This window comes from Piliocolobus tephrosceles, chromosome 16 (genome assembly GCF_002776525.5).
Source record: "Piliocolobus tephrosceles isolate RC106 chromosome 16, ASM277652v3, whole genome shotgun sequence".
Lineage (NCBI taxonomy): Eukaryota > Metazoa > Chordata > Mammalia > Primates > Cercopithecidae > Piliocolobus > Piliocolobus tephrosceles.
Window position 1 is genome coordinate 11,630,050 of NC_045449.1, and position 25,142 is coordinate 11,655,191.

The 25,142-nt window shown below is 41.6% G+C and overlaps 1 protein-coding gene across 1 annotated transcript in view; it reads left to right on the forward strand.

Annotated features, from left to right (window-relative positions):
• DNAH9 (dynein axonemal heavy chain 9) overlaps positions 1-25,142 on the forward strand; it is a 376,206-nt gene that overhangs the window by 99,809 nt on the left and 251,255 nt on the right. Inside the window, exons 23-27 of the mRNA XM_026456281.1 lie at positions 1,669-1,821; positions 3,351-3,476; positions 6,386-6,625; positions 7,207-7,367; positions 22,958-23,114. Of these exons, the coding sequence (XP_026312066.1) occupies positions 1,669-1,821; positions 3,351-3,476; positions 6,386-6,625; positions 7,207-7,367; positions 22,958-23,114 (837 nt within the window). The remainder of the gene's footprint in view (positions 1-1,668; positions 1,822-3,350; positions 3,477-6,385; positions 6,626-7,206; positions 7,368-22,957; positions 23,115-25,142) is intronic.

Here is a 25,142-nt window from a genome sequence, read left to right on the forward strand (position 1 = left end):
ATACACAAAAATTTTATATATAAATTATATAAAAATTATATATAAAAAATTTTATATATAATTCATATATATAATTTTATACATATAAAAATTTTATGTTACTTTATAACACATATAGTATATATACCTATATAAAATTTAGATATATAATATATAATTATATATTAATAATATATTGATATATTAATATATTATATTATTAATATAGCAATATATTATATAATATATCTATATTATTAATATATATTAATATATTATACATACTAATTATATATTATATATAAAATAACATGTATACATTGTATATTTTTTATATATATACTCTTATTTGCCCTCTTGAGTCCTGTTTTCTCCTTTTAAATTTTGGGATATTTTCATAGGTCCTATATTGTTGTTTTTAATTTGCTATTTTTTTTTTCAACAAAGAAAGGTCTATCTTGGTATTTGTCCCAAATCAGTGTGGGTGGTGTCTCCATGGGTACCTTCACAGTTTACCTAAATACTCTTAGATTTGTCCTCTCATCTCATAAGCTGGAGAGCTGGTTGTTCTAAATTTAGCATTAAAAGTCAGGATACCAGCAACTGGAGGGCCTTTTGTAATTATTCAAGAAGCTCTACCGGGGGCTGGTTCTGTTTATTCTTTTTCCTTCAGTCTGCCATTTTCTTTACCTCAGGACCACAACATAGCTCTGTCCAGCATCCCTCCTAGCACTACTGCCCCAGGCAATCACTGTAGAGGACCTCTACACCTGAGATACCATGCCTGGGAGTAGCCCGGCACAGCCAGACTTTATGCTTGCCATGAGCATGCCTGCCCTGCTTGGAAACCTTCTGAAGTGTGTTTGTTGAACTGAAGAGGTTTCAAGAATGGGGTGGCTATGGTTGGGCATGGTGCACCACTCTCACTAGTTTCATTTAGTCTTCCTTTGGCCACTTCTACGGATTCATAATCCCAATACTTTGGGAGGCCAAGGTGGGTAGATCAGGAGTTTGAGACCAGCCTGACTAACATGGTGAAACCTCGTCTCTACTAAAACTACAACAATTAGCTGGGCGTGGTGGCACTCGCCTGTAATCTCAGCTACTCAGGAGGCTGAGGCAGGAGAATCGCTTGAACTTGGAAGGTGGAGGTTTCAGTGAGCCAAGATTGCGCCACTGTACTCCAGCCTGGGTGACAGAGCAAGACTCCATCTCAAAAAAAAAAAAGAATAGGGTGGTTTCTTCCACAGGCCACTGTCACCGCCACTGTTGACTCTCCAGAATCGGTGTGTGTTAGCATTTTTCTACCAGATGGTCCTCTGCTCATTTCCTGTACCATGGTAGTGTTTTCTTAGGAAGAAAGTTTACAACTTCCCCATCGTATTTTTCTCCAATCTAGTCCTATCTATAGTAGACCAAGCAGAATTTAGTCAAACCATTGTGGCTTAGTTGGTTTGTAGCTAGTGCACCACTCTTACTAGTTTCGTTCAGTCTTTCTTTGGCCACTTCTACGGATTCATTTTATTCCTGTCCTCACATCAGCATTGTTCCCACAAACTTCCTTCTAAATGCTTGGTATCCACCACTCTGTCTTTCACAATGATTGTCACATGGCAGGCCTCTAAACAATTGTAATAAGCGACTTCCTGAACACGTTCTATGATCCTTTGGCCTGGTTTCCCTTCATAGGTTCAACGTCACCTTTCCAAACTCTTTGACAACATGGCCAAGATGCGATTCCAGCTAGATGCCAGTGGGAAACCAACCAAGACAAGCCTTGGCATGTACAGCAAAGAAGAAGAGTATGTGGCTTTCAGTGAGCCCTGTGACTGCAGCGGGCAGGTAACACGATAGCCCTTTTCCCTCCTTCTGCTTTTCTCTCTCAAATGCCTTCATTCAAACATGATCAGCATCAACTCTAGGAAGGCCTTTCTGGCCTTGGTCCAGAGCTGCTGTCGGTGCCCTCCAAGAGCCAGCTTCTTTGACTTGAACTGACATTGGAGCAGCAGCTGGTGCCCTACTTTCCTCTTTCGGGGAAGGACACATGTCAACATTCATATCTTTTCCTTAACCAAAGACCTGTGCAGAGGGAAACAAAATGCACATAAACAACTACCCAAATCAATGAGAAAAGGATTTTAAAATGATTAGCGGCACCAGGAGACATCAACATGGCAACCCCTAGAGCATCCTGCGGGGGAATCTGGGACACTGACACCCTCCCTGGGAGAAAAATGTCCTTTCTTGACACCAACTGCTTTCCTGAGATGTCCCCTCTCTGCACAAATGTGCCTCAGTGTCACTTCCTCCCACAGTCTTCCCCTTGGAGAACCAACTACCGCCCTGCTCCGGGAACTGCTTCCTCCAAATCTCCGTGTCCAATGCAAGGGACACAAGCCATGGGACCATTTTCCCCTCAAGCCTCCTTCCCATCCATTAGCACCACCGCTAAAGTATAAGCTTCTGAAATAATCCAGTAAAGCATTGCCCCTGGGGATTCTCCTCTAGTGCCAAATAACACCTGGAGTAAGGATATTTTTACAGAGTTCCACCCTTATCACCTATAGCTAAGAAAGCAATTCTAGTGCCAGAAAATAATCGCTTCTCAGTTATATGAGGGTGGCCCTGGGGTTTCATTCACAATGTGTTCTTTCTGTAGACCCAGAAAGCATTTAGTTGGGGAATATAATCCTGGTTTGTACTTCATACTCAGGGGGGACAAGGTCATAAGAAGCCACTGACTTATTTACACCCAGCTCAACCCAGATTTCTATTTCCTTGTATGAGCACTGGGTGACAGCCTCCACCCCCTTAACCTGCTAGTCTGTCCTGCATATTCCAAATGCACACATCAGCCTGCTATTAATTAAGTCTGGGTCTCACTTATCACCATCCTGGATTACGTAAACAGCACATCCCTCTGTACCTTCTGGCAGCCACTTGGGACTGTATACAATGTCTGGACTCCCTTTCCTTCACTCCCTCAGACTGAGTGGAAGAAAATATGTAGGACTAATCGAAACTTTTTTTTTTTTTTCTGGGGGGGATAGAGTCTTGCACTGTTGCCCAGGCTGGAGTACAGTGGCGTGATCTCGGCTCACTGCAAGCTCTGCCTCCTGGGTTCACGCCATTCTCCTGCCTCAGCCTTCCGAATAGCTGGGACTACAGGCACCTGCCACCACACCCAGCTAATTTTTTGTGTTTTTAGTAGAGACGGGGTTTCACCATGTTAGCCAGGCTGGTCTCAATCTCCTGACCTCATGATCTGCCCACCTCGGCTTCCCAAAGTGCTGGGATTACAGGCGTGAGCCACCACGCCCAGCCTCAAAACTTCTTAGGCACCCAGTTTCTAACCCAAGTTGTTCTTTCAGGTGGAAATATGGCTGAACCATGTCCTCAGTCACATGAAGGCCACTGTGAGGCATGAGATGACAGAAGGTGTAACTGCCTATGAAGAAAAGCCAAGGGAGCAGTGGCTCTTTGACTACCCAGCTCAGGTATTCTCCTAATGGGACCCCCATCCTCCACAGGACTGTCTTCCTCCACAGACTCCTCCAGCCTTCAGCTCCTGGTAGACGTCAGGCTGGCTGCGTGCTTCACAGCCAAGGGGGCTTGAATCCCAGACCACTGTGAGGGCTCAGCAGGTGGGAGCAGGGGGATTGACAACCATGGCCTAAGTCAACCCTGACCTTGGGAAATCAAGGGTGATCTCTTTTTGCCTTCATTGGCTATAGAAGGGAGAAAATGTCAACAGTTCAACTCTTTGAGCCAGCCTACTTTCTGTGTGCCAAGCTCTGTGCTAAGCACAGGACACACCAGCAGGGAACAAGACAATGAAACCTGTCTTGCTGGAGTTTACAGGCTCATGTGGAACTGAATTACTGACACATATGACTAGTGGTTTGTTTGTTTGTTTTAGATGGAGTCTTTCTCTGTCGCACAGGCTGGAGTGCAGTGGCGTGATGTCAGCTCACTGCAACCTCCATCTCCCAAGTTCAAGCACTCTCCTGCCTCAGCCTCCCAGGTAGCTGGGACTACAGGCATGCAATACCATGCCTGGCTAATTTTTTGTGTGTTTTTGGTAGAGATGGGGTTTCACCATGCTGGCCAGGCTGGTCTCGAACTCGCATCCTCAAGTAATCCACTGGCCTCGGCCTCCCAAAGTGCTGAGATTGTAGACGTGAGCCTCCGCGCCCGGCGATGACTGGTGTTTTAATAGCGGGAGCTCAAGGTACTCTGGGAGCATACAGCTAGTTCATGAGGTCTGGGGACATGCCCTAAGCATATGATCTGAAAGCTGAGATGTGAAGCAGGAGTTAGCAAGCTAAAAATGGGAGCAAAGAGCAACCAAGTAGGAGGAAGAGCCCTGGCTCAGAAGCCAGGGTGAGCATGCTGTGTCTGAGCCAGAGTAAGTGGAGGAGAAGCAAAGGCTGCAGGTGGATTCTGGAAGCCAGTTCCTATAGACCATGTGAGAGAGTCTGACTTGATTCTGAGATAGATCTGAATTCTTTACAGGTTTCTCAGGAGCGTAATAAGAGAGAAGCCAGACCTAACAAGAAATGTTTAAAGTAACTCTGGCTACAGTATGCCACTCCTCCTTCCCTCAGTTAATGGTATAGTAGTAGTGTTGCTCTGTTTGGGGGTTACAGACGTTTAGTAGTCATCAAAGTCATAGAATAGATAATATTGCCCTTGGAAAGTATGTAGAATGAGAAAAGAGGGCAGAACAAATTCTTGAGCATCATTCAGAGCCAGAGGAGGAGGAAGGAGGAAACAGTAAAGCAGAATGAGAAATGGTCTTTTGGGAACAGAAGGAAAACCGGGAAACAGTAATCATGGAAACCAAGCAAGAAAATGTTGGTAGCGGGTAAGAGGTCAGAAATGTCAAACACTTCTAAGAGATCAAGCAAAATAAAGAGGATGAAGAAGGTTCATGGATAAACTTGGTGAGGCCATTTCAGGGGAGTGGTAGGGAAGGGGCCACACTGCAGGGGCTGAGGAGTGGGAAAAGGTAGAAAGTATTCACAGTGGCCAAGCACGGTGGCTTACGTCTGTAATCCCAGCACTTTGGGAGGCTGAGGCAGGTGGATCACGAGGTCGGGAGATCGAGACCATCCTGGCTAACATGGTGAAACCCCATCTCTACTAAAAAATACAAAAAATTAGCCGAATGTGGTGGTGGGCGCCTGTAGTCCCAGCTACTCGTGAGGCTGAGACAGGAGAATGGCGTGAACCTGGGAGGCGGAGCTTGCAGTGAGCCGAGATCCGGCCACTGCACTCTAGCCTGGGCAACAGAGTGAGACTCCGTCTCAAAAAAAAAAAAGATAAAAAACAAAGTATTCACAGTGAATGTGGATAGCAGGGAGAAACTTGGCTATGAAGAAAGGAGAAAGGAGTCCGCACTGCAGAGAAGAAGAGGTGTTTATTAACAGTAGAGTTAGATCATCCTCTCAATTTGTCCCAGTAAGGCTGCCCAATGAGGAGGAGCTTCTTTAACAAAATCTAATGGGACATAAACTCAAAGGGAAAAAATGGACGAACAGAAATGGTGCTGTTTACTACAACAAGATTCTCCATTGCACAAAGGGAATGGTTCCCATCAGGCTTCCTTGTTTACCTGTATCAGAATTTTGAGACAAGAGAATGTGTCGCCTCCCCCATTGCAGTAAATGTCATCTAGCGTGGTGTCCCCCAAACCAAATGATACTGCAGATGAGCAATGGATCTAAATTCACCACCGTGAATAATTGAAGTTATGCATTTCTATACAAAGCTTTCCAGCAAATGGAAGAAATATGTATTTCAATTGCTTTTTCTATTTATTTATTTTTAGTCTCCAAAAATGCAAATCGTATCAACCACATTGAATTTCAGTATCTTTCATCTTGGCATTTAAAAATAGGCACTTTGACGTTTTAAAATATCTTTAAAATGTAGTGAAAGTATGATAGAAGAGCAAACGTGTGCCATAGATGATCAGCTCACTAAATTCGATTGTCAGACCACAGAGGAGCAGAGCAAAGAGTGTGTGACATTGGGATGCCTGGGGAACATATTGTTGCCTTCCCAAGCTTGGGAAAGTTGCTACTCTGGGAAGTAAAAGACTGTATCATCCATGTCACAATTTCTAGAAGCCACCGGCTTTGATCAGAGTCAATCTTGGGTTATTCTCAACCAAATGACACATTTTTCAAGAGCGGAAAGTGCTTTCCCCACCTGTGCTGTAACAACTTCACACCTTCAAGGGTTTAGAGCATATGGTTCACTTAGTCAGTGCTGGTGGAAAAGGGAGGGATAGGGCTCATGTCACCCACACAATTACATCCTGAGCTCTTGCTGTGTAATGAGTGGGTTGGTTGGAAACAGCCATGGTAACAGCTTTACTAGGCAACTCTTGCTGCCATAGGTGGCCCTGACCTGTACTCAGATCTGGTGGACAACAGAAGTGGGCATGGCATTTGCCAGGCTGGAGGAAGGCTATGAGAGTGCCATGAAGGACTATTACAAGAAGCAAGTGGCTCAGCTCAAAACCCTCATCGCCATGCTGATTGGCCAGCTCTCCAAGGGAGACCGGCAGAAGATTATGACCATCTGCACCATCGATGTGCATGCCCGGGATGTGGTAGCCAAGATGATTGCTCAGAAGGTGGGTCCCAAACACCCAGGGGTGCCCACTTTTGTGTCCAGCTACACTGAGAACAGCTGGCATACGACCAAAATATGGGGGCCCCAGGGTCTGTACAGCACTGACCAGACAGCTGGGAGAGAATCACAGTGGCTGCTTGTACTTTTTTTTTTTTTTTTTTTTTCTTTGAGATGGTCACTCTTGTTGCCCAGGCTGGAGTGCAATGACTCAATCTCAGCTCACCGCAACCTCTGCCTCTTGGGTTCAAGTGATTCTCCTGCCTCAGTCTCCCAAGTAGCCAGGATTACAGGCTTGTGCCACCACACCCAGCTAACTTTGTATTTTTAGTGGAGACGGGGTTTCTCCATGTTGGTCAGGCTGGTCTCATGACCTCAGGTGATCCACCTCCCTTGGTCTCCCAAAGAGCTGGGATAGAACCCTGTAATCAGAGCAGCTTGTGCTTTCTATACTGTGGTGGCCATAGCATGCTGCACACTTTAGCAGCAGTCAACAGCCAAGGCATCAGACCTCTATGTGTCCTGTGGCGAAGGGATCACCTGCTTCCTATGATTTACCCACCTACTCTACCATTCTCTCTTTAGGTAGACAATGCCCAGGCTTTCCTATGGCTGTCTCAGCTGCGCCATCGTTGGGATGACGAGGTCCAACACTGCTTTGCCAACATCTGTGATGCCCAGTTTCTGTATTCCTATGAGTACCTGGGAAACACACCTCGTCTGGTGATCACACCTTTGACTGACAGGTGAGCACTGGTGTCAACCACTGACAGCCTTACTGCTGTCTGGTTCAGGCCAGCCAGTGGACATCTAGGGTCAAAGTCCCAGTCACTTGCTATTTGTCCATAGAGCTACAGGGAAAGGGCCTGACTCAACACAGCTGGTTGAAAGTGAAACTGAAAGGATGTAGGGCAGGGCCTTTCTTGGAACAAATCCCAGAGCAAATCAATAAGTCATGACTTTTTGAGGAATTACTAAGCGGTCATACACACCCAAGTTCTAACACCGGCCCTAACATATCAGCTGTTTGTTTATGAAAAAAGTTGACCTAAGTTTTGGTTTCCTCATCTGTGAAATGGAAGTAGTAACTCACAACTTCCATGATTATTGTAAGGATTAAAGACAGTAATGTTGGGAGGGATAGTAGGAGGGAGATGAAGAGAGGTAGGTTAACAGATACAAATATACAATTAGATCAAAGTATAAGTTCTGTCATCCAACAGCAGAATAGCATAACCATAGCTAGCAACAGTGTATTGTATATTTGAAAGTAGCTAGAAGAGAGAACTTCAGTTATTCCCAATACATAAAAATGATAAATACTCAAGATGATGGATAACTCAAATACCCTGACTTGATCATTACATGCTATGCATGTAACAAAATATCACATATACCCCATAAATATGTAAAATATGTATCAATTTAAAAAGCATACTGGTAAACCCCTCACCTCCATTTACAAAACACAAAGAGGTATTTCTCTCTATATTCATTGAAGTTAAGAAATATACCTTAGAAGGTTAAACTGCACAAAGATTATAATAACTTTCTAAAACTATTCTCTTGACAATGTCATAGTGCAATTTAATTAAGAACTCTTAAGTGAATAATGTATTTGGCTTTCCAGGCATATTTATAAAAATAAATATGGTTCATTAAAACAAGCACATAAAAAGATAGTAATACTCCTAAGGAGGTTAGTTTATAAGTGCTCAGTAATCGATCCCTATTATTATTTTCTTGTCAATCAGTTGATCAATTAACTGGCACATTTATTCAGTACCTCTTACTCTGGGAATGCAAAGAAATAAGCAAGGTAGTTCCAACCATTCAGGAGCTCGCATTTTTTTTTTTAGAAAGACATCATTTCCATCACTTATATTAATTCACACATGAATGAATTCACGCCAGACACCGAACAAGTCACTGGGAATACTAAGATGACTAAAACATTTTCTGCCCTTAAACTACAGTTCTAATGAGGAAAATAAGACATATGTAGATAAAAATTTAAATATCACCAAGGGGAAAAGTACAAGGCCATAGTATAAAATAAGGTACAAGGCCATATGCAACAAATTTCCAAGCAGGTGACTCAGCAGAAAGCCCTTTGAGCACAGAGGGCTCCACTTACAGTAGGAGGAAAAGAACTGGAAAGGCTTCACGGAAGAGATGGTATTTGACCTGGAGCTTGAAGGATGTATTGAATTCCAGTAGGATTTCAATAGGTTATGAGATTACTGTTGGGGTGTCCATGAAATTGTATAAAAATCTGTTCACGAGTCACTTTTTCTATTAAGAGGATATACAGCATTCATTAATTATTAAAATGCTATGCATCCCCCAAAGTTAAGGAGCTACTGATAAACATTGCTGGAAAATGGCATATTGTGGGCAAAGTCATGAACCTGGGAAAACTCAAGATATGTTCCTGGAAGAGGGAGTTCAGACTTTGGGGGAGGTAGTCAGCCATAAAGGAGTCAGAATATAGAGCATGAAGAATATATTCTTTATCTAGTAAGTAGTGATAAACTATTGAGAAATTTCATCAGAGTGTGAAATCTGTACTTTATGAACACTCATCTGACAGCACAACACAGGTAAAGGAGAGTGAGGGCAGAACAGTAAGTCATGGTGCGTGGGAGAAATGATATTTTAATTCCGCTGAGATTTCTGTAAATTCCGCTGGGAGTTCATACCCTTTCCTTTTCATTCCATTGAACATTAAATCTCCTTTTCTTCAAAAGGCGTTGTGTGTCTGAATAACTGGTTCACTGAGATGAATGACTTGTAGGTAATGAAGAGATTGTCAGAAATTGTGAGTTACAGTTAAAATGGCCAAATAGAATCTGCCATTTTTTAACTTCTCTCTTTTCCTCTTCTCAGTGATATCACTTGTATTTTATTCAAATCCTCAGATATATTTCCAAGTATTTGATAAGTATTTCCAATTCAGTTAAATTGCCGTCACCGGGTTCATGGAATGAATGGGACATGGAAAATCCAAAGCAAGTACTTGAAAATCCCAATGTGATTCATAGCTCAGCACCTCATAGCTGAAGCATCGTGGTCAAGATGATTCCTCTGCTCCTCTGTTTTTCATTTCTTTAATTCATTTTTCTCCCCAGTCTGGAAGGGGAGAGGAGAGTCCCATTCAAACTGCTTCCCTCTTACTCTGTAGCTCTCTTTTCTGTGGTGCCCCCTAGAGGGCACATCACTGTCTCCAGTGGGTCCCGACTGTGCATGGACTAAAATGTGAGCTCTGCATGGGACTTGGTAGTTCCCATCAGCCGTCCTGATGGCTCACTCCCTACACTCCAACTACATGGCCTCCTTTCTGTTCCTTGATCACCTGGACTTCATTCCACCTCAGCACCCGCACACACATGCTTCCCTTTGCCTGGAATTCCCAAGGCTGTCTGTTCCACTGGTAGCTTCTCATGCTTTTGTTCTGCTCTCTGTTCTCAGAGGCCTTCCCTGACCACTGTTTCAAAAAGGCAACGTCTCCCACCACACACACACACACACACACACACACACACACACACACACACAAAGATATATATGTGTGTGTGTGTATATATATATGTAGAGAGAGAGAGAGAGGTGTGTGTATCTAAAGAGAGAGAGAGAGAAAGATATATATATGTGTATATAAGGAGATATATATATATGTGTGTGTGTGTGTGTGTGTATAAAGAGAGAGAGAGAGAGAGAAAGATATATATATGTGTGTATATAAAGAGAGAGAGAGCGCGCGCAAGCGCAGGTAACCCTGACAGAGCCTCTGTTGATCTTGACGTTTCCCCCATTCTGAAATGACCTGGCTTGCCTCCTTGTTGTTGGCATTCCCCTTTCGAAAGTAAACCTCTAGCAATGAAGAACCTTTGTCTATCGTGTTTGCTGTTATGTCCCCAGCCCCTAGTAGGTGTTGAATTAACAATCGTCAAATGAACGAATGACATTTAAATATTGAGGATCACAAGAATAGACAGAATCAAGCAAGGGAAGTTGACTTAGGGGCAAGGTCTGTCCAGGACTCTGTCTGTGTCTTGGCTCCCAAAGAAGAAGAAACAGCTACTCTGTGTTTTGCTCTTAGCTGGGAATCCATCTTCCTCCCTACCTCAGCTTAAGACAAATGCAAATAGCATCTTTCCAGAGGGAGATGTCTATCTCTCGGTACTAGATGGTAAAGGAAGCAGCAACTGGGGTTGGGGGTCGGGGAGTGGAGTCTTACAGGTGTTACTTGGGCCGATTAGTTGGAGGAGCTCATCGTGTCTGGGTTGAAGGAAAAGTGGTTCCCACCTTTTCATTCAGACTGGACCCCTCTGGTATCTGTCTTCAGGGCCATTCTCAGTCATTAGCAGGAAGGAGGTCCTGTACAGCCGTCTTCCCTACTGCAATGAATTTTTCCTCCTGTCTTGGAATATGAGCTAATAGTTTGGGAGTTTACACCACTTGGTACAGAATAATGAAGGCATTATGTATTTGGGCAATTTGATAAATCTATCCCCCGCTATAGACTATAGGTTCCAAGATAATATTGACCTTCAATTTTTCTGTACTCCCAGGAGCTAGCACTGTGTCTAGCACACAAAGGGCATTCAAGAAATACTCCTTGAGTGAATGCAATGAAATGATTCCTGAGCCTCTAGATATGTGCCAGGCCTTCAGAATATTTCCATCCTTTCCACTGACACATCAGACATTATCATTCCAAGTGATAAAAAGTACAAGATTTTTCTTTTCCCTGGGCTTTCGCTCTTGCCCAGGAATTGAAGATAATTACCACTTTTGGATTTAGAGGTCTCTAGTACACTAGTGCTGTATACCTTATAGAGGGAAAGGGTAAAGTTTCGACAATGCATTGTTTCTGAAATAGGGATTTATGGCCTCTACTGTGAAACGATGCAAATAAGAACTTGAAAGGAAGGTTAGCTAAAATAAGGGTGAATACTATACAGACCTTCACCTTGTTTGTGCATTCGTTGCTTTTCTGACAAAGTAGTATGTAGTTGAATATGTATATGGCAAATTCCATTTTCTCATTGACTTCCATTATTATCTCAAGAAATGTTTTTTGCACAGAAAAAAATTGGCCTCAACATAGAAAATCACGTTTTAAAAAGCATTCAGCTTTTACTGGTGTGTAGCCTAAGTACATTTAATTCTCTCCTGCCAGAAGAATTAATCAAATGGACAATTGATCCATACAACCTTTGCACATTCATTAAAAGCACACCCGTTTTACAGTACATCCAAATGATTATGCCTGTTTCTTTGGAATTTCTCACTGCCTGGATGGGACTTGAATATATAAATAGGTGCAATGGTTCAGCCCTTGTCACAGGACGTCGGCACCACACTAAGTTGAAGAACTAAATGGAAATGTTTTTTCAGGCTGAACAAAAGCAATTCTCATAAGTCGTTTCTCAACCTTTGGATGATCTCCTCCTGCTTTGCTCCCCTTCCTTCACCTTCACACAAAAATGCCCTTTTCTGCCCTGTGCTGTGTTAAGTACTGTTTTAATCAACTGCTTATCAATGTTGAGTACCCCTTAATTTCTCAGGAACTCCTTCCTGCAAGTAGGTGAAATATAATTGATGCAAAAGTCTTTCAAGGTGATTTTCTGGGCAAGGACACAGCCAGCAAAAGTCGTACACTTTCTCTTTAAGTTTTTCTCTGATGGTTTTACTGGAGAAAATTTGGAAAGCTTAGTATTCTGTACAAAAGAAAATAAAAGTCACCCAGAAATAGCCATTGTTAATATGTAGTTTGTTTCATTCTACACGTAGAATGTTTAAAAATGAAACTGACATCATATGCTATATATTAAACATCATAGATTGTTTTATTTAACATTATACTATGCATATTCTCAAAATATTTTTCTAAAACACTTTAATGGCTGAATTATAGTCTATTTATAAGTATCCCATAATTTATGTAACATAACCATATTATGGGTTATTTAGGTTACATCTAAGCTTTCACTATTAAAAATAAAGCTGTATGAACTCACTTATATGTAAAATTTTAAGCAAAAATCTCTTATTTCCTTATGATAGGTTCCAAGAAGCAGAATAATTAGATGACACACACTTTCAAATCGTTCATGAAAAAAAGTTATTCCTACTCTCACTAATAGTTTATTAAAGTATTAATTGCACAACACCCTGACCAGCATTAAGTGTTACTGTTACTTTTTTTAATTACTTTTTTTATTCAAAATTGTATCGAGTTTGGATTTGGATGTCATTAATTACTCATAGGTTGAACACTTTTATGTGTTTATTAGCTATTAGATTTTCTTCTCCTGTTAATTATTTATTACTGTCATTGCCCACTTTTCTCTGGGATATTCTTTTATCACTCTTATGGTTAGAAAATCCATATTTGTTTCAAGATCAATTTAATATTCCCCTATATTTCATTCTAGTCTAGCTTATTTTAATTTTTCCTTTAACCTGTTTTAATTATTTAGGAAATCTTTTGATTACTGAGTAAAGTGAGTCAAAACATTTTTGTGAAAACATTTTCAGTTACCAGTGATAGAAGTGGCCGAAAAAAGACGTATCTCATACATCTGGAAAATGAGTCCAGCTTGCTGCAGTGTAACCAGCTCTGGGATCTAAACTAGGAGATATCGGGGTTTAAACTCTCTCATATGTTATGACTTTATGTCTTCTGAATGTTGACTTCTTTCTTGCATAGACTGGAAAGATGGTCTCTATGCCTGTGCCTTTGTAACTTCTGACGCAGGAGTAAGAGAGACCCTCTCTTGCCCAGCATGTATAGCAAATTCCTTGAGGGAGGTCTCCGATTGGTCCTATTTGGGTCTTGTGCCCGTCTCTGAGCCAGTCACTGCAGCCAATGAGATTGAGTATTTTGCCCATCCTGAGCCTTGTCCCCCAGCCCCAAGGATAGGAAAGGTATGATTGACAGCCTATCAGAATACAAGCTGTGGAGGAGAGATGGCTCTCCAAAGGGCGATATTCTGGGCAAAGAAATCCCACAGGAATGACAGTGGGGAGTATATAATGTTGTTTCTTTTGTTTTCGAAGTGACTAGTGGGCTTAATGTTTTTTGGTGAGTAACCAGTTCTTCTTAATGATTTATGATGTTTGCTCTACCATATTTGAAGTTCTAAGCTCATCAACCTACCTCAAAACTATGTATTCTGTTCCATCAGTCTATCAGTCCCTCTCTGTGCCACAGTATTCAAAGATGTTTGCTTTATCCTGAGTTGTAATATTTGTAGGGTAAAGCTCTGCATCATCTACCTTCATTTCCACTTTCTTTTTTTTTTTTTTTTTAGCACTTTTGTTTCTTCTTTCAAATGACAAATTCCAAAATATAAACCACTGGGGTTTTTGATTGGTGTGCCTTAATACTTTCAACTTCATTTGGGAAGAAACAGCCATCTTTATAACGTGTGGTATATTTCTGTTTATTCATATGTGCAATCATGTTTTTTGGAAGTTTGTCTTTATATTTTGGTTATTTCTTAATGTGATCTCTGGGTCTTTTTAAAGTTGTTGTTGCTATAGAAGATTTTGTTTTATTATTATTATATTTAAAACAACTTTATTTCCTTGTTCCTTTAAAATATATATAATAAAAACAAAATCTCCTATCCACAATGCAATACCACCTTACTCCTGCAAGAATGGCCATAATCAAAAAATCAAAAACCAATAGATGTTGGCTACAGATGGATGCAGTGAACAGGGAACACTGCTGGTGGGAATGTAAACTTGTATGGCTGCTGTGCAAAACAGTGTGGAGATTCCTTAAAGAACTAAAAGTAGAACTACCATGCGATCCAGCAGTCCTACTACTGGGTATCTACCCAGAGGAGTAGAAGTCATTATTCGAAAAAGATACTTGCACATGTATGTTTATAGCAGCACAATTCACAATTGAAAAATCGTGGAACCAACCCAAATGCCCATCAATCAATGAGTGGATAAAGAAACTGTAGTATATACATATGATGGAATACTACTCGGCCATAAAAAGGAATGAATCAACTGCATTTGCAATGACCTGGATGAGACTGGAGACTATTATTCTAAGTGAAGTAACTCAGGAATGGAAAACCAAACATCGCATGTTCTCACTGATATGTGGGAACTCAGCTATGAGGACACAAAGGCATAAGAATGATACAATGGACTTTGGGGGAAGGGTGGGAGGGGGACGAGGGATAAAAGACAACATCTATGGTGCAGTGTATACTGCTCGGGTGATGGGTGCCCCAGGATCTCACAAATAACTATGAAAGAACTTACTCATGAACCAAATACCACATGTACCGCAATAACTTATAGAAAAATGAAAAAATAAAAAACAACTTTATTAAGGTATATTTTGCATATCAAAAAATTATTCATCTTAAGTGTACAATTCAATGATTTTTAGTGACTTTGTTCAGTGCAACCATTACTGTAAGTCAGCTTTAGAACATGTCAGTCCCATCACAATAAAATCCCTCTTGATCATTTATAGTTAATTATCATCCACCAGGAAACCATCCCTAGCGCTAGAAGCCACTTATCTACTTTCTGTCTCTTTAACATTGCTTATTCTGGGCATTTCATATAAACAGAATCTTACAATAGATAGTTGCTTATGCCAGACTTTTTTCACTCCACATAATTTTTTTTTATTATTATACTTTAAGTTTCAGGGTACATGTGCAGAGCTTGCAGGTCTGTTACATAGGTATACACATGCCCTGGTGGTTTGCTGCACCCATCAGTCCGTCATCAACATTAGGTATTTCTCCTAATGCTATCCCTCCGCTAGCTCCCCACCCTCCGACAGGCCCCAGTATGTGATGTTCCCCTCCCTGTGTCCGTGTGTTCTCATTGTTCAACTCAACACAGAGCATGTGTCTGTAGTTGGTTATTTTTGAATTCCTGAATAATATTCCATTTTATAGATATACCACAGGCATTTATCCATTCAGCTGATGGATACTTAGATGATTTTCAGTTGAGGCTGTTATTTATAATACCGCTCTGAACGTTTGTGTACAAGTCTTTGTGTGGGCATGTTTTCATTGCTCTTAGGTGAATACTAGGAGGAAAATTCTTATGGTACTTTTATGTTTAACTTTTTGAGAAACTGATAAGCTGTTTTCTAAAGTGGCTGCACCATTTTACATTTACCCCAACAACATATGAGGATTCCCATTTCTCCACATCCTTGACAATATTTGTTATTGTCCGTTTTGTTTCTTTATAGCCATTCTGGTGACTGTTAAGTAATATGACATTTGGATTTTAATTTGTATGTTTCTAATTATTAATGATGTTGAGGAACTTTTCACATGCTTATTAGCCATTCATGCATCTTCTTGGGTGTAATAACTGCCCATATCTTTTGCCTATTGTGTGGTCGGTCTGTCTTCTTCTTATTGAGTTTGAGAATTCTTTGTATATTCTGGATATATTGCATATGTGTTTGCAGATACTTTATCCCAGTCTGTTGCTCATCTTTTTTTGTTGTTGTTGTTAAAAAGCTTCAAGAAAAAAAATAGGTTTTTTTAAAAAAACTTTTATTTTAGGTTTTGGGGTACATGTGAAGATTTGTTACATCAGTAAACTCATGTCATGGGGGTTTGTGGTACAGATTATTTCAACACCCAGGTATTAAGCCCGGTGCCCAATAGTTATCTTTTCTGCTCCTCTTCCTCCCTCACCCTCCCCACCAAGTAGACCCTAGTATCTGTTGTTTCCTTCTTTGTGTTCATAAGTTCTTATCATTTAGCTCCCACTTATAAGTGCGAACATGTGGTATTTGGTTTTCTGTTCCTGCATTAGTTTGCTAAGGATAATAGACTCTAGCTCCATCCATGTTCCTGCAAAAGACATGATCTCTTTCTTTTTTATGGCTGCATAATATTCTGTGGTGTATATGTACCATATTTTCTTTATCATATCTGTCATTAATGGGCATTTAGGTTGATTCCATGTCTTTGCTATTGTGAGTAGTGCAGCAATGAACATACGTATGCATGTGTCTTTATGGTAGAATGATTTATGTTCCTCTGGGTATATACCCAGTAATGGGATGGCTGGGTCAAATGGTAGTCCTGCTTTTAGCTCTTTGAGGAATCGCCATACTGCTTTCCACAATGATGAGCTAATTTACACTCCCACCAAGAGTGTATAAGTGTTCCCTTTTCTCCTCAACCTCGCCAGCTTAATGGTGTCTTTTGAAATGCAAAAGTTTTTAATTTTGATGAGGTTCAACTTACGAATTTTTATTTTATGGACCATGCACTTGGTGTTTTATTTAAGAAAGCTTTGCAGGCCAGGCGCGGTGGCTCAAGCCTGTAATCCTAGCACTGTGGAAGGCTGAGACGGGCGGATCACAAGGTCAGGAGATCGAGACCATCCTGGCTAACACGGTGAAACCCCGTCTCTACTAAAAAATACAAAAAACTAGCCGGGCAAGGTGGCAGGTGCCTGTAGTCCCAGCTACTTGGGAGGCTGAGGCAGGAGAATGGCATAAATCCAGGAGGCGGAGCTTGCAGTGAGCTGAGATCCGGCCACTGCACTCCAGCCTGGACGACAGAGCGAGACTCTGTCTCAAAAAAAAAAAAACAGAAATCTTTGCCTAACTTCATTTTATCTTTAACTTTCTTTTCACTTGTGTACAGGAAAAAAAAAATGATTTACAATATATTTATCTTCCACTCTACTCATTTACTACCCTGTATTACAGATTCTAAAAGTTTTACTCTTGATTTTCTTGGGTTTTCTAAATCACTCCTAGAATTTCTAATCATATCTGAGACAGACAAATAATGAGAAGCGTAATTATAACTACTCAAGTTTAGTTACTAGGCATGCTATAATTTTTGCTAGAGAGATGATATGGGTAGCATTGCTCTCAGTTCTGTCACATTTTGAGAAAGACATTTACCAATTAGCTTAAGCAAAGAAAAAGATGAGCACTGGATGATGAAGAATCTCATAATCAGTTGGTATACGGAATAGATCCTAGAATTGGGGGCATTTATGCCAAGAACAAAAAATTTTCAGAGTTTAAATATTAAAGTGTTGTAAAAGGAACAGATTTGTTTTGGTTAGTGCAAAGGAAATTTCTATTAATGCAATTTCTCACGTTGAGGCTTGAAACCTATCGAAAGCTCTGGGTCTTTTTCTCGTGGATTTTCATCCATCCACATCTCCCCCAGTCTGCATGCATCCAAGTGGTTGGAAGATTACTTTACATTTGTCCCTCTTAAATTGGATTTTGTTGGGTCTGTCCCATCATTTTTCATCATTAACATTATTTAGAAATTTGTTCTATCGTCTATCTAGTAATTATTTCTTAATTCAAGTTATGAGTAAAGACATTAAACGTCAGTGAGCTGAGTATGCCTCGGGGCCTCCCTGAAGATAGATGCTGTTGCATTCATGGTCATTCCTCAGTTATGGTTATTGAACCATGTGGTAGACAGAATTCTACAAATGATCTATAATGACGCTCACCCTTCTATAATCCCTTCCTTTTTGAGTGTGAGTAAAAACTGTGACTGTGATGATATTATTCCCATGGTTGTGTTTTGTTATATGGCAAAGGGAAATTATTTTGGTAGACTTAATATAATTATACGAGCCCTTAAAAACAGAGCTTTCTCCTGGCTCCTCAGTCAGCAGAAGGGGAAGTCAGATTTGAGGCATGAGAAGAATTTGACATGCCATAGCTGGTTTTGAAGGTGACAGGGGCCGTGTGCAAGGTGGTAGAACAGCCCCTAGGAGCGGAGAGATCCCCTGGCCAACAGGGACCTCAGAAGTGAATTCTGCCAAGAACCTGAATGAGCTTGGAAGCAGACTCTTCCCCAAAGCCACCACATAATAGTCCAGCCCAGCAAACACCTTGAGTCTGGCCTTGTGAGACCTCGGCAGAGAACCCACCTGGACGTCTGGCCCACAGAACTGTGAGATAACAAGGGGATGTTGTTTTAAGGCACTGAGTACGTGGTAATTTGTTACACAGCAATAGAAAATTAATACAAGCCAAGTATGACTCCACCTACTCTACTCTAAGATTATCTGGACCACTTTTCTGTGATAAGCACAGGCTATTCATAGCTGAAATCAAGATATAGCAGCTTTGATATTTTCTTTATCTTCCAGTTGAATATCTGTATCAAAAACAGAATTTATTGCCTCCAAAATAATACCTTCAAAGTTGATGGGTTTCCTACTTTTCAAGGCACTTCCAAATATCTTGTCTCATCGTATCCTCAGAAGACCCTGATGAGGCAGATAAGAAGAAAACCTGTAGAAGTTCTTTGCCCAAAGAAAACAAGATTAATTTTAGTTCGATGTTAAGAAGACCTTTCAAACAATTAGAACCAGCCCACTGTGGAATGGGCTGACTTCTAGAATAATAAACTGTGCCTCTCACTGAAAGAAAAGGTTATATGATCATATTTGAAGGATTTAAAGGGGGAGCACCTAGCATGGTGAAAGAGTCCAACAGCCTCACCTTTAAAATCCCTTCCAATATTAACATTCCCGTGTTCCCACTGGAACCAAACTAAATCAAACCATATCCATGTTGGGACTCGTTGGCCAGGATCTCTCTTCCTTAAGGATTTTCTGCCTTTGTCACAATTGCCACTGCTTTTGAAGCAGCAAATTTATCTAAGTTTCCTTGTACAAAGAAAAGGCGATGTCATAGATCTTAAGGATGCTTTTGTTTTTAAGGTGCAAAGAGGTTTAAATAACTTGGCTGAGTCTCACGGACGCTTCATAGTGAGGCAAGGTTTGAACTCATTCTGTCTCACTCCAGAGTCCGTGCCTGAAAACAGCTCTAGCATGGTCTGCTGGCCCACATTCGCAAGCAGGAGCGCATCGAAGGAGCTGGCTTGGGTGTTTAAAGAGATGAGCACTCTAACAGGACCTCAGAGAGAATCCTAGAGCAGGGATATGTCCCAAAGGACTTGCTGGCTCAGTGGCCCAGGTGTCATGGCAGCCTCCCTGTGACAAACAGAAATACTGCCTCTTTCTTTCTTTTCTCTTTTGTTTTTCTTTTAGATGGAGTCTCACCTTGTCATCCAGGTTGGAGTGCAGTGGCACCATCTCAGCTCACTGTAACCTCTGCCTCCCAGGTTTAAGCAATTCTCCGGCCTCAGCCTCCTGAGTACCTGGGGTTACAGGTGCATGCCACCACGCCCAGCTAATTTTGTAATTTTAGTAGAGACAGGATTTCACCGTGTTGGCCAGTCTGGTCTTGAACTGCTGACCTCAGGTGATCCACCTGCCTCGGCCCCAAAAGTGCTGGGATTACAGGCATGAGCCACCATGCCCAGTTCTGTCTTTCTTTTTTATGTGTTTTTTCTCATGGCCTGAGTGAAAGCCCCAATGACCCTGCCTTCAGACTCACTAGACAGCCCACTGTCCCTCCCTGAACCCCAGTCTCCCCATATATAAAATAGGATATTGGAAATCCCTTCCATTTCTGGAGTTCTGTTCTTATGAGGGGAAGATAATGATATTTTGACATTTCCCCCAAAAGCTCAGTAGATGCTCAAAAAGAAATGGACCCCGTCCTATGTATTTATTTTCAGGAATTCTTAACTTTTTCTATGCAACTTATATTTTTGTGAAACCTGGTGTTTCTGGACTCCCAAACTCTCTGAGAGCCCTGCAGCTCTAGAGTAAAGAGGCCTGTGATGTGCCCTCAGCCGGCAGAGGGGACAGCTGTGGGACAGAAAGGCAATGAGAGGGAAGGAAGGTGAGGAGTGAGTTGTCGGGGGTTGAAGACTCTGCTAGTTCAGGCAGCTTGTCCTCCTGGGAGGTAGGGGGCTGTGGCAGGCCCTAAGCAGTTGTAGAGGAAGCCCGAGGCTGGGAGAGGTAGTAGGCATGGGATCCACCTGGAGCCAGAAACTCAAGCGCACCGGAGGGCAGGTGCAGGTGAGGCCGCGCATAGGGCTCCGTGAATATCTATCGGGGAATGCTTGAGAGAGAAGAGAAAGAGAAGTGTTACCAAATGGTAACAATGGCCAAGAAGGACAAGACCAGACCCAACTTTTCACCCTAACCCTGACTCACCTCATCGTGCCTTGTGGCAGGTCTGAAGGGCAACATTCAGCCTTTCAAAGGCTGAAACAGATAAGGGAATTTTGCACTTAATTAAAGGAGAAAAAGGGAACTTAAAGGCTTTCAAAACCATCTAGGGGCTGAGCACAATGACTCACACCTATAATCTCAGCACTTTGGGAGGCTGAGAGGGGTGGATCACTTGAGCCCAGGAGTTTGAGATTAGCCTGAGCAACATAGTGAGATCCTGTCTCTATTTTTTAAAAGGAAAAGGAAAAAAAAAAAAAAAAAAAAAAATTTCGGTCCAAGGTTTAGCCAAGACAGTAGAAACCCAGCCACCATCTGACATAAAGGTGGCGTCTTCAGAGTCTCAGAGTCTCTGGTCATCTCACAGCATCAGATTCAGAAACAGAATTAATTTTGGACACCCTCTCACATAGCCACGCCTGTAAGGTGAGAGTCTATGTATTGATTTGCTAGATATTAAAAAGTTAGAACAGTGGCACAATTTTATCAGCTTTATTGAGGTATTGAGGCATAAATTACATGCCTTTAAGTTCACCCATTGCAGGTGTACAATGTACAATTGGATGATTTTTAGTAAATAGAGTTATGTAACCATCACCATCATCCAATTGTAGAACATTTCCTTCACCCTATTTGCAATAATTTCCTTCTGTCACTCCAAACCTCAGGCAGCCACTGATCTACTGGCTATCTTAATTTGTCTTTTCTGGACATTTCATATCAATGGAATGACAACATATAATCTCTTTTTTGAGACAGGATTTCACTGTATCACCCAGACTGGAGTGCAATGACAGATCTCAGCTGACTGAAACCTCCTCCTCCCAGGCTCGAACAATCATTCCACCTCAGCCCACTAAGTAGCTGGAATTACAGGCGCACTCCACCACACTCATCTAATTGGTTTTTTTGTTTTTTGTGTGTGTGTGTGTGTCTTTTTGTTGTTGTTGTTGTTGTTGAGATGGGGTTTTGCTATGTTGCCCAGCCTGATCTCAAACTCCTGGGCTCAAGCTGTCCATCTGCCTTGGCCTCCCAAAGTGCTGGGATTACAGGCACGAGCCACTGCACCCCACCTGACAACATACAATCTCCCATATCTGGCTTCTTTCACTCACAGTAATGTTTTTGAGGTTTGTCCATTCTGTAGCATGTTCGATACTTCATTCCTTTATATTGCTAAAGAGTATTACCCTCTATGAATTACCACATTTTGCTTATCCATTCACTGTTGATAGATATTTGGGTTGTTTCTAGTTTTTTGCTGTTATGAACACTGCTGCTGTGAACAAGGACTGTGAACAGGTAGATATTGTGCTACACACAAGTCTTTGTGTAAACATGTATTCTTATTTATCCTGTGTAAATTCCTAAGAGGGGAGTTGCTGAATCATATGGTATTTTTTATTACTTTTTAAGAAATATAAGCCCTTTTTAATAGTACCAGAAGTAAGCTTAAAGCTGAGTTTATTTTATTGTTACTGGTAAAAAGAGTCCCAAAAGGATTAAATGGATTGAATGTGATCCATTCATTCACAGATTCATTTATGGTTTATAAATAGTTTTTGAGGGCCTGTGTGTGCCTAGAGTGTGCTAAGTTCTGGAGATGAAGCAATGGATAAGATATTGCCCTGCCTCCATGTACCCTATGAAGACATATACCGAAGATATATACAAATATATGTCACAGGAAGTTCAAGTAGAGTCTAGCTCAACTGAGGGAGCCTCTGCTCACTCACCCCGGTGTTAGGGGATCCAGGAACACTTAAGTGGATGAAGCCAAATGTGAGTCCCGAGGAATTAGTGGCCATTAGCCAGGCAAAGATTAAAGAGGAGCATCATCTAGGTCGACTCAAAGAGTGGGGGGATGGGTTGGGGGAGGAGTAGGGACAAGCTCAGTCCTAGTGTGTCTGGCAGATGAACGGAGCTCTGTGTGACTGGACTGCAGAGGTCTGTGTCTCAGAGGAGGGGAACAGTGAGAAATGGAGCTGGAGGAGCAAGCAGACCCAGAAGAAGAAGAACCTGACAGGGAACCTCTGATGCCCTGTATGGAGGGAGCACTGTGATGAGCTTGCCCTCTAGAGTGTCCTCCCCACAGTGCTGTGGGGAGCAGGCAAGAGGGGCAGGGCTCTTGGCTTTCCTTTTCAGAAGCTATGCCAGATCTCACATGGCGTTGGGCCTTAGTCTTATCTCACTGGGCCCCCAAGGATGATGACCTATGCCCTCCCGTGTTTGGCAGGTGCTACATCACCCTCACCCAGTCCCTGCACCTGACCATGAGTGGGGCTCCCGCAGGACCTGCAGGCACAGGCAAGACCGAGACCACCAAGGACCTGGGCCGTGCACTGGGCATCCTGGTCTATGTGTTCAACTGCTCAGAGCAGATGGATTACAAGGTACAGTTCCACCCAGCTTCCTGGGTGTGTGGGTGGGGAATAGGAACTCAGGGCAGCCAAGCCAGGGCTGAGACGCATCCATGCCACCCTGACGCAGCTTCCCCAGGTCTTGGAGCCCAGATCAGGAAGTCTCTGCTTGCTCCTTCATGGTAAAGTTGGACCTTTGAACCCTGGAGTTTGTTGGCCTCCCTATAAGGCTTTCATGTGATAAGAAAGCACAGCCCTTTGTATTCTGATTCCACCAATGAGCTCTGACCATGGATGGCTGACTTCATCTTTTTGGCTCTTCCTTTTATTATCTGTAAAATGAAGAAACTGAACATACATCCAAAGTCCTAATTTCCCTATTTGACCTAGAAACACAGAAAGGCTCACAAGTAGCCAATATGAAGGCAGTTGTCTTCACATAAAAGCTTGACGTATTTGTGCTCTTCTGTAGAAGTGGACATTCCCCAAAATATCAACAGGGGCAGAATATTTTGCAAGGGCAGGCGTAATTTCTGAAAGCAGGCTATTCAACCCCGACTCAGAGCACAGAGGCCCACAGAAGATAAGCGCAAAACTAATATTCATTCAGGCACTTACCATTTTTTAAGAACCACTGTGTTCCAGGTTCTGAGTCACCAAGAAAAGCCAGAGAAACAAAAGGCCCATGAGGTCACTTCTTTAGCTAGAAAATAATATTCTGCTCACAACCGAATCTTACATAGCTTCTTTTTTTAAAACACAAATGTAATAACAGATTATCTCCCTCTCTCATTATTTTTATTATATTGTATGTGTTTTTGTAAACTGCTGTAAGTCTCTTTTGTCAACAGGATGACATGCAGATAAATCTGGAGTGAAAAAAAAAAGTTGCATTAAATAGATCAAACATTTATATATAAAAGTCATGTGATATATTGACTGTAAAATTAATGTAGTTATAATTTTAGAAATAATGCTTGCCATTACCACATATAGCACTCTGTAAATGAGATTCATCCTCTATCATTTAATCATTTCTGTAGCATAATTATGTTGTGTAGAGTTGCGGCATCCTGTGGCACCATGTTTTTTCATGGTAAGTAAACAAAGCAAGGATCTAGACCCAAAAAACTAGTCTTCCACATGGTCTTCATCCCCTAAATTTTAGCACAGTTGCTTTTATTGATGAACACATTAAGATAATGTTTCTCTTTAAGTCAGGCTGGAACAGAAAGGTGGAGTTTTTTCTCCCTTTATAGAAATGACCTCAGCCTTAGGGATTATTTTATGTTTCTAGATTTTTCTATAGTTGAGCAAAGGCAGCAGCACTGCTGAAGTAAGTAGTCTCCCAAAGGGAACATTCTGAAAGATACACTCATTTGAATGTAGAAGACGTGTTGTATTGATTGAAGAATATCAGCCAGATTTCTTCAAAGTCACACCTAGAATAGCAAGCAGGAAATGATAAGTTGGTTCCATGGGCAGGGGTCACGATGGTCATTTTACTCAATTCTATCAAAACCAATCACTGAACCCTATCCCCACCAGTTCCTTTAAAAGTACAGGGTGAACAGGGGAGTCTATCCTTGTTTTTTTTTGTTTTTTTGTTTGTTTGTTTGTTTGTTTGTTTTTTTGCTTTTTTTCAACTGTAGGCTAAGCTTCCATGGAGTAGAAGCTAGATACAGGGTAGAACATCATAAATAAGCATAGCCACAGTGAAACATGCCAGAAGGAAGGTGCTCCCTTCCTGGACACCAGAGATCCCAGGTAACCAAACAGCCACACTAAGCTGTCTGCAAACTTCCTCTCCCTTTGTTTTCTGGCTGTTCAGAATTATTTTTTATGGTAAAACACTCGCAATCCAATTGATTTATTGAGTGTTGCCATTGCTCAGCATGTGCTGGGCATTGTGGAAGAATGCCAAAAACAGATCATATGGAGAGAGAGAGGATAGATGGTAGATGGATTTCAGATAGATAAATGATAGATGGATGATTGATATAGATAGATAGATAGATAGATAGATAGATAGATAGATAGATAGATAGATAGATAGATAGA